General features: G+C 36.5%; 2 protein-coding genes across 2 annotated transcripts; one reads left to right on the forward strand and one right to left on the reverse strand.

Annotated features, from left to right (window-relative positions):
- Window positions 1–221: 221 nt before the first annotated feature.
- On the forward strand, window positions 222–1,905 carry LOC132034767 (tRNA nucleotidyltransferase cca2-like). Its single transcript, XM_059425127.1, has one exon. The coding sequence runs from the start codon at window positions 222–224 to the stop codon at window positions 1,782–1,784; it is 1,563 nt and encodes a 520-aa protein (XP_059281110.1). The 3' UTR covers window positions 1,785–1,905.
- A 134-nt stretch (window positions 1,906–2,039) lies between these two features.
- LOC132033147 (protein IQ-DOMAIN 32) lies at window positions 2,040–8,224 on the reverse strand. Its single transcript, XM_059423031.1, has 6 exons — window positions 7,906–8,224; window positions 5,455–6,129; window positions 5,176–5,364; window positions 5,010–5,090; window positions 3,344–4,901; window positions 2,040–2,410 (listed from the first exon to the last, which is right to left on the reverse strand). Exons 1-6 carry the CDS (start codon window positions 7,993–7,995, stop codon window positions 2,391–2,393), a joined length of 2,613 nt encoding a protein of 870 aa, XP_059279014.1. The 5' UTR covers window positions 7,996–8,224; the 3' UTR covers window positions 2,040–2,390.
- Between the last annotated feature and the right edge of the window lie 1,757 nt (window positions 8,225–9,981).

A 9,981-nucleotide genomic window follows, 5' to 3' on the forward strand; every position in this document is an offset into this window, starting at 1 on the left:
TTTCTCAAAAATAATTTATTTTTATTTTTAAATAAAACCGACAGCCCGATCGATTATTCTAAAAATATTTTTGTATAACTAAACCCTATCAAGACTTGCATAATTTTAACCAACAACCAAACATTACTTCGAACACTCTTATAGGATGTGTACAAAGCTTATATCTCCTCTATAAAATAGCATGATACTCAAGCTAGCGTTTTTTTGGCGAAGTTCCAACAATGGCGGAGTCAGCATCTCCACCTTCATCGTCGTCAATCCTTATTGATCTGACTCGAGACGAGAAGGAGATATTCGATCTTCTTCTCAAAGTTGTCAAGCATTTTAATCTCGATACGCATCTTCGTGTTGCTGGTGGCTGGGTTCGCGATAAGCTTCTAGGCTTACAGTCCAACGATATCGATATTGCTATAGACAATATGACAGGACAACAATTCTGCGAGAAAGTGGAACAGTATAAAAAAAAAAACGAAGAACTTTGTTATGATCCTAACAAAGTTACTGTCATAAAGTCCAAACCTGATCAGTCAAAACACTTGGAAACAACAAAGATGCGCATGCACCTTAAATCTGGACGTTACGTATTGATTGATTTTGTCAACTTAAGATCAGAAGATTATAGTAACAACAATAGTCGTATTCCTACAAGGCTACAACAACTTGGCACTGCATTAGAGGATGCATATCGTAGGGACTTGACAATTAATAGCTTGTTTTACAACATTCAAACAAATTCAATCGAAGATTTTACAAAAAGGGGTTTGGAAGATTTGAAGTCTAAAAGAATTGTCACTCCTTTAAATCCAAAGCAAACTTTTATGGATGATCCTTTAAGAGTCCTTCGAGCTATTCATTTTGGTGCAAGGTTTGGGTTTATGTTAGATGAAGAATTAAAGAAGGCAGCTAAAGATAAGGATGTGAGAACTGCTCTTGTTGATAAAATTAGCAGAGAACGCGTTGGACATGAAATTGATCTTATGATATCTGGAAAACAAGCGAAAAATCCAATACAAGCAATGACTTCTATTGCTGACTTGAAATTATTTTGGAATGTATTTAGTGTTCCATGTGATGCAAAACCATCAAATTCTGAGGGATTTGTAAGGCAGTGTGTTGCTTACTTGCATTCAGCTTTGAGGCTTTTGGATTTAATTGGATCTTCTTCATTTTCTAATGATCAAAAGATACTTTGCCTGTATGCTGCTTTATTTCTGCCATTGAGAGTGAGAATTTACATTTACAAAGAGAAGAATAACAAAGCCAAAGAGAGAGAGATTCCAGTTGTCAATCATATTGTTCGCGATTCTCTCAAGTTGAAGGCCAGTGATGCACAAACAATCATAAGCTTGCATAATGCAGCTAACAGGTTTGTCACCTTCATTCCGTCACTTGAAGTTGTAGAAGTTGGGCTGCTACTTCGAGAAATTAAAGAATTTTGGCGTGTCGCTCTTCTTCTATCTATGCTTTTGATGCATTCTGTTGAAAACATCGACAAGAGAAGCGGATTATTTAAGACAGTAGAGGATGCAATTATAACTACTCTAGGTTTGGAGAAGGTTTGGGAAGTGAAACCACTGGTTGATGGAAAGGAAATTATGGAAGTTTTGAAGATTAAAAGTGGAGGATCAGTTGTTAAAGAATGGCAACAATGCTTGCTAGTGTGGCAGCTTGAACATCACCCTTCTGGTACTGCTAAAGAATGCCTTAAATGGATGAAGCAAAAACTCGGTGAAAACGAAGAACAGCCGAGTAGTTTTTCACTTGCTCGTGAGGGACAAGTGTAGTATTCTCTATACAGCGATAATATTAGTTTTAAGAAGAGAGGCAAGGCAATTTACTTTCAAGTCATTCTTTTATTCTCAAAAGAAGATTATATCTTTAATCTAACAGTTTATACCCTTTAACCCATTTTTAAAATATTCTGTGGTTACATTTCTTGTTCAAGATCCTTGCTAAAGGGGACTTACTCTGATTCAATATTATTGAAGGACAATTTCACATAATATCAAAAGAATCAAATAAACTTAGGTACCTACAGCTTCAGCTGAAAGCAACTCTCCCAAACTTCTCATTAGCAGTCAGAAATACATCAGCCAGAAAAGCACACAATATAAAGATACACACAAATGTGATGTAAAGGAAGAAAAGAAGAAACAAGCATCTCAAACAAAATCCTTGAAAAAGAAAAGGGGGGTTTGAGTAGGCATGAGCATATAGTAAATTTACAAGAAAAATAGCTCTTTCTACATTTCTCTTCACAAATAAATAATAGTCCAGGGCATGGCTTTGCTGTGGAGTTCCTAAGAGCAGATGATCATCATCCAAAGGAAGTGCCGATAAGCCACACCCGTCATACGCCATCCGTTAGTAGTGTCACAGAGGAACTCTACTCATCTCTGCCATTTCCTCTCTGAAAAAACACATTAGAGATCGACAAAACATTACACACATGAGAATTACATAAAGCTCAGATTTGGAAGAAAGGAAAAAAACCAGCTCAAGTGTCAGATTTTTGGTGAGCCAAAATTGTCATCATATAAAATGCCAGTAAATTTTCATGAAATTTTGCCCGAAAAAGCTCACGGATAAGAGGACCTCTAGCGGACACACGAGCATGGTTCACAATTAACAATTTTGGCGTCGATGAAAGTAGTCTAATTTTGGTATCATATAACAGTGGAGTAGTTGCCCAAAACCAGAAATGCCAGAGTTGAAGGGGAAGAATAAATGCCAGGTGATTGATGTGTGATATGAAAGATTTGGTTTGCACAAACAGTGCTGCAATTGACGAACATGCCGGGTTCAAAAAGGTAGTTCATACCATTTGTTAGTGGTCAAAACACTTACGAGTCTTTTGGTTGCTGGTTAGGAATAATTATTCATGTAGTAAAACCAGCAAAACTAATACCATGCTTGGTAGCATTTTAGTTGCTATGTATAAAATTCAACACACCAAGTACAGTGTTTGGTTACCAGTTTACAATCCCCCATAACTAATACATGTATAAATTATGAGGAAATTTATGCATTATTTTATGCAGGGTAGAAGATGGAATAAGTAACCCTGCATTACTAATACTTGAAAAACTCTAACCAGCAACCAAACGACCCCTGAGGTCGTTTACTCATCTATATCATTGTGATGCCATATCAGCACAGTGTTAATAGTTTTCAGGTGACTATGGATATCATACTTGATTCTATCCTGGGGGAAGGAGGTACTAGGTAGGACATGAGTTGGGAATGTGGGGTCATAACTCCAGTCAGAAGCTCATGTTAGTTCTCATTGCATTAACCAATAGCAATAGAATGATTGAAAGGCGTATGAAGGTTTAGGAAATACCCTGTGGAGATTGAGTTCCATTTCCCTTTGGACCCTGCTGTGCATTTGAGAGAGACCGCTGGATACGAGGTGAACCCTGCCTACCATTTGAACCAGGGAGAGAGTGTCTCTTTTTGATGTATTCATCTTTATTGTGGACATCTGGACTAGATCTTGGAGAGCTATTTGGGATAGCTGCTTTGGCTCTTGCAGACTCTGTTGCTTGCATGTAACTTGGGAGAGTACTGCTACTACTGCTATCTCTAGCCTCCTGATCAACTTGTCCAGCTTTTGTTGAACCGAACGAGTTCCGTCGTTTCCCATTTTTATGATCCTTAGGTAATTGTTCCGAACTACTTGTACCTGGAGCATGGTTTGATTTTGAAGGAGACTTTTTGCCAGCAGGGGCAGTAGAACGGCGCTTGGGAATTGATCCACTTTTTTCACTACTTTTTGTCTTCTTAGGATTCACTGACACTTGACTAGAAGGTGTCCCTTCAGATTCAGGGACAGTTATATGGCTCCTTGGAGATGCGTTTGGTGATGCGTTGTATAGCCGATCCGTCTTAGCTTCTTGCTCTATTTGAACGTTAACCGAATTGTTCTCATGCTTCTGCTCTTCGGGTGATAGATCTGAACTGACCATAACATCTCCATGCTTAACATCATCAGTAGGATCCTCTCTCCCTGCCTGAACATAGTCGGACTGTGATAAGTCATTTGTGCTATCATCTTCAATGTGAGGATATCCATTGTTCTTATGATGTTCAGTTTCAAATACATGAGCTCCGACTTCAGACCTATCTGGTGAATCAAGGGTAGAAGAAATTGAAAGCTCCGTGCCACATTCCGAAGAACCACCAACTTGAGCTCTTGTGCTATGAGGAACGGACTTTTCTGACAGAGCAGTTTCCCTTGCCCCAAATGAATGATCAGTGATAGAAGAAAACGTAGCTTCGTTAGATTCATCTTCAGCTTTATGATTGGACAAACCAGACACTTTGGTTGGTTTAGCTACCGAAGTGAGTTCCTCAAACTTTGTCTGAGCAGCAATAAATGCAGGATTACTTGCCTTTCTTGATCCATGTAAAACCTTTTTGCTCTCTGTGTCTAGAGGTTCAAGAGAATGTGTATCCTCTCTCTCAACTTCAGTCTTTGCAGAAAAAGAATCGGGCTCCATCTCAGGGACCTCAAAATTGGTAGGAAGAGAATAGAAAATGTCATCTCTTGAAATTTTATCATCAACATTCTGAGTCCGAGGAGATAGTGATGGATTGTCAGTTTGCAACTCTAAGCTGTCTGCATCATAAGTGATCAAATTTTCATCACTTTCAGATGGCACTGCAGATAACGATTCCATTGGCTCAGAATCAAGCTGAACTTTACTTTCCACAAGGTTACTGGGGTGTTCACTAGTTTCCTTTTCCTGCTGCTCCACAGATAATTCTGACTGTGGTGACGGTTGATTTCCTGGTGATGAAACAGACATCCACCTCTCTAACCATTTCCAGGCGGAATCGGATTTGGAAGGGTCACACTTAATATTAATACTTTTGGTCTTTGGAGTTGATTCAAGGAGCTTGCACCAAAGGAGAAATAACAAATCAGTTTGGATGGGAAGTGATACACTTTCAAAAAGATTGTCGCATATTTCATTTCATATTAGCGGAAAATAACGGATATATACCTGTCGAGCAAAGCTATTGCTCAGTAGCTTTGAAATAGAAGTATATGTGAACTCTGATTTCGTCCCTGAGTTCTCCTTTCCCTGAAAGAAAAAAACCTTCAGATTTAAGCTTGAGCAAGAAATATTACCAATATAGTTTCATGCTTTTCATCTTTCCAATACTTACATTTAGCTTCTCCTTGATATTAGATCCTTCTGCAGTGCGATTAGCGTGACGTTCTCGAACAAGAGCTTGCATTTTGACAATAGCTTGGACACATCGCAGAGTTCCTACTGCATGCCTGCGAACTAAATGTCCACGTACAGCAGCTTGCAATTTAGTTATATGTTTTTGCTTCAGTTGAGCTCTTCGTGCCTAGGAGAAGAAACCATTAAATACAAAATTAACTATATAATTCCCAAAAAGTCAAGTCAATTGAAAGAAGAGAACACAAAATTGAGGTACCAGAAATGCTCTGACTGCAGTCTGGATAACAACAACATGTTCATCCGGAATGACGTCTCTTTTACCATCATCGACTCTATTTGTTACTGGCTCTGATAGCTTTGTTTCCACCAAGGCTGAGACCATGGGTTTCTCGTCTGATGAGATGTGGGCCTGCTCATCTGAAGAGATGCTGGGCTTCTCGTCTTCGGAGACCAAGGCCTTCTCATCCACTGAGACCTCCACTGATAGCTGTGGCTTCTCGTCCGCGGAGACCTGAGGCTTTGCATCTTCCAGGTCCTGGGGCTTCTCATCTTCCGGGCCCTGGGGCTTCTCATCTTCCGGGCCCTGGGGCTTCTCCTCTTCCGGGCCCTGGGGCTTCTCCTCTTCCGAGCCCTGGGGCTTCTCGTCTTCCGGGACCTGAGACTTCTCGTCTGCCTGGCCCTGGGGTTTCTCGTCTACTGAGACTTGGGACTTCTCGATAGTTGAAAACTGGGGTTTCTCATCTGCCCATTGGATGACAGATGCCTTCTCTGGGATGGTAGAGTTAGATTGCGTTTGCGAGTTGGCATTAGCAGATTCTGGCCAGTCCTTGTTCCCAGATGGTGTTTCTGAAACTACTGTATTGCTTAACACACGATGCCTGGCAGATTTCTTGCGGAAACTCCATCCACGTTTGTCGCTTGAGCTCTTACTCTGGGAAAATGCATCAAATAATTCATCCAACAAAGAATAAAGACGATGGTAAAAGCAGAAGTAAAATTCTGAAAAAAAAAAACTTTTATTAGAATTGTGTAAGATATTTAACTGGATATCTAATACGATATAAAGTTTTATTGCAAGTAGCGGAGTTTAGCAACCCCTACATTTCTGTCAATTTCTCTCTTTACCCATAAAGTATACATAGAAAGAGACGGCCACGTGCAGATTGAGCATTTATAGAATCAAGTTACACACATACGTAGATGAGTCAAGATGCATATAGTAGGAAGATCTGAAAATGAAGCTTCTAATAGTAAGAAAAATTAATATGCCCTGAGGCCTCATATCTACTCACTTTTGGAAGAAATGATGTTTTTTTTCTTTTTTCTGCCTTTCTCTTAACCCCCACCCCCTCCCCCCCACAAAAAAAAAAAAAACCGCCCACCCCGGAAAACCTCCCATGCAGAAGCCATAGATAAGAAATGAAATCATAAACAAGCTTCTCCTCATAATCATGTTTTGTCACAGGTATGTTGGTGGATTAGCACTTGATTTGTTTTTTTCATACTTAAGCGCTCCACCAATGGGGGAGTAGGTAATGTGAAGTCTAATAGCTGGAATTATCAGCTAAACCTATATTACTGAAAAAAACAGCAGCAAGGCCATAATGATGTAAGAAGGGAGACATCATATATTTGGCATAAAGCATTTGGAAACAAGTAGCATTTGCATTGGGGTTTCATGTTGCGTCCTCAAAAAGATTAAGTTTACGTACTCAACTTGACATTATAATCTAGATGTTTGAAAAGACAATACTAAGAGCAAGTATAACAACTCAATAGCGAAACTAAATTTTGACAAACAATGCAACACAAATCTGACAGCCTCTCTATCCCAAAAAAAGTAGAGGTAAGGTCTGCGTACATCCTACCCTCCCCAGACCCCACTTGTGGGATCACAATGGGTTTTGTTGTTGTTGTTGTAGGCAAAGTTGATTGATTGACAGCTCCAGTGAACTCGTATGTAAAATTTACGGTCAGCATCAGTTATATATCAGGTCGTCACAAGAGGCAAGGACACCAGAATTGAGAACTTAAGCTAGCATTTACCTGAGTTGAAAAACACAGCCCTTATCGGCGGTCACAAATCGAATCAATTTTCTTTTCCTTTTGATTGTAAATTGCATCAGTATTTTTCTCATTCCCCTCTAAACGAAAGAAAGACACTTAGAATAGAGATTCAATTCATTTCCATTTTCGAGACGCATTGAATCCATACAGTATACAGCTAACAGCTTCATGGAGTAAATGGTTTATATGAACTAACCAACATCAACCCTTTCCTTGGTGTTGAATGAAAAAACAACATCCAAAATGAAAGTACATAATTCACACAATTACATTTAACCTTGATGTGAACAAATCTAACAAGTTTTCAAGCAAACTACAAATCAAATCCAAACCTAATCACTCTACATTTAACAATATTGCAACCCTAATAAAGATCCAGTGATAAAGTTTAAAACTTTCCTACATACCTTCCACAAAGAAAGCTCCTTTATTCAAGAACCAAATTATCCCAACTCACACAAAACTCCATAACCACAAAAACTTAACAAATTTGTAAAAAAAAAAAAAAAGAAGGGGTTTTTCCAAGATTCATTTGAAACCATTATGATTTAATTTTTAAGATACAATATCAATTTTGCAATGGAAAAAACAGCTGAAAGTTTGATCTAACAAGAAGGGGTTGTAGATTTTTCATTTTTACCTCAGAAGGAACTTCAAGTTCATCATGATCAACAGAATCACTACCACAAGTAATGATCTTGAAACAAGAAGAAGCTGTTGATTTTCCCATTCTTTTTTCTTCTTTCACTCAGCTGATTGACCAGTCTTGTATAGCCTTTCTTGTTCCAGTGTTGTTGGTAGTAGTAGTAGATATTCTATATTTGTTGGAAATTGTACCTGAGATGAGCTGATAATAATAAAAATTAAAAGTTAAAAAAAATGAAAGATAATTTTTTTTTTTTTTTAATGAACGCGGACCTCAACACTCTCCTAAAATCTAGCTTACTTTTGCAGTTTGAGGTCCGTGGCTTCTGCTTTTCCTTTTTTTACAGGTCCCATTAGTAGTCTCTTTATAAACGAAAATTAAAGGGAAAAAGATATTGAATACATATATATTTCCGTTGAGACTTGAAGACAAAAATTATCCCATTTAAAAATCCAACTTTAGACCTATATTTTTCTTTTTAATTCGGTTTTCGATATTTTGTGTTAGGGTTTAATTAAATTTGTATTCGCGCCAAAAGTTCACATTGAAGAGTAAATTTTGATTCGCGTCAAAACTCGAGAAGAAGTATTTGTTACTTCACCAAGACCGTTATTGGTAAATGTAGAGCTATAGCTGTTTTGTCATCCCTTTTTTTATTACATTCACATCTATATTTAACCAAAAAAAAAAAAATCACATCTAAAACCTCTATTGAGTTGAAGATGATTTTTCTATTTATTGTATTCCTCCCTCCGTTTATTTTTTTGTATTATATTAAAAATAAATTTTCACTTTTACTTATTACTTTTAAGCATATCAAGAGAAGATAATTTTTTTTTCTGCTTTACCCATAATATTGATTACTCATTTTAAATCATTGTTCAAGTTCATTAAAACTATACACCAATTAATATAGATATTATGGTAAATTATACACTTCATTTATTATTTCTTAAGGGGTGTGTAAAGTTCATAGTTGACAAATAAAAGTGGACGGAGGGAGTAAATGTTTAGATTTGAAAGAAATAGTGCAGAATACAGTTGAATAAATGAAAAGGAACAATAAAGAAATTAATAAATGAAAACAGGGACAAAAAAGAAATTAATAAATGAAAACAATCAATATTTAATGACGCAAAACGTATATAAAAATCAAAAGTAGTTCACCAATATCTCATACGACAAATGAATCGCGAGAAATAACATTAACTCATCTATCTGTTTATTCTTTTTTTTCTCCAATTAAGTCTTTATTCTTATCTTTATTTCTTTTAGCATATTCCTTCCTCTTTTGAATATTTAAGTCAGTTTATTTTTTTCTTCTTTTTTAGGTGGATAAGCACTTTGAAGATCCTATACCACAAAAAAATGAGTAAAAATTTACCCGACTTCACATGTAAACACATCATAAGCATTTACGATTTGATATACAAATAAAGTACGGATAAAATTTACTGCACAAATTAGGAGTGTTAAATGTCAGGGTTGAGTTGCATTTAAAGGGGTAAAAATGTTGAATTAATAAATGGATGTGTTATTAACTACCCTAAAAATTAGGTGGACTAAAATTAATTGGGTCAAAATTGGTTAGACAATCTATCATAATTTAACCTCTAGATCTGGCCATTTAAGGTGGGTGTTGATTTAATCGTGGGGGCGTAAATTTATATGTAAAAATTTATTAAAATGGGGTTGATAAATTGAGCCCATAACTTATAAAAAATCAACTGTTAAAGTAAAGTTTAAATCACAGATCCGTTTGTTGTCAATTCTTACCAAGTTATTTTATTATTTATTTTCTTATAATTTATTTAATTACTTAGTAAAACTTTTATGTTACTATTAGTATAAATAACATAACAAGCAAATAAAAGAAAATATATTTTAACAAGGTTTCTAAGGGCTCAATTTGAACTAAATATCAATTCAAACGGACTGGACATATAATGTTTTCATGTGCTAATTTTAACATCTCTAACACAACCTATATATATGTGAACGATTTCAATTTTAAATCAATGCATACATAAATATATGGCGGATTATAAAAATAGTTTACTTTTATCAATT

Source organism: Lycium ferocissimum, chromosome 10 (assembly GCF_029784015.1).
Source record: "Lycium ferocissimum isolate CSIRO_LF1 chromosome 10, AGI_CSIRO_Lferr_CH_V1, whole genome shotgun sequence".
Lineage (NCBI taxonomy): Eukaryota > Viridiplantae > Streptophyta > Magnoliopsida > Solanales > Solanaceae > Lycium > Lycium ferocissimum.

Excerpts from the sequence above, each read along its gene's own strand:
- LOC132033147 (XM_059423031.1), bottom strand. The coding sequence starts at position 7,995 with ATGGGAAAATCAACAGCTTCTTCTTGTTTCAAGATCATTACTTGTGGT. Across the intron at positions 6,130-7,905 it reads AACTTGAAGTTCCTTCTGAG|AGTAAGAGCTCAAGCGACAA; the intron begins GTAAAAATGAAA and ends GCATTTTCCCAG. Across the intron at positions 4,902-5,009 it reads GCAATAGCTTTGCTCGACAG|CTCCTTGAATCAACTCCAAA; the intron begins GTATATATCCGT and ends CTTTGGTGCAAG.
- LOC132034767 (XM_059425127.1), top strand. The coding sequence starts at position 222 with ATGGCGGAGTCAGCATCTCCACCTTCATCGTCGTCAATCCTTATTGAT.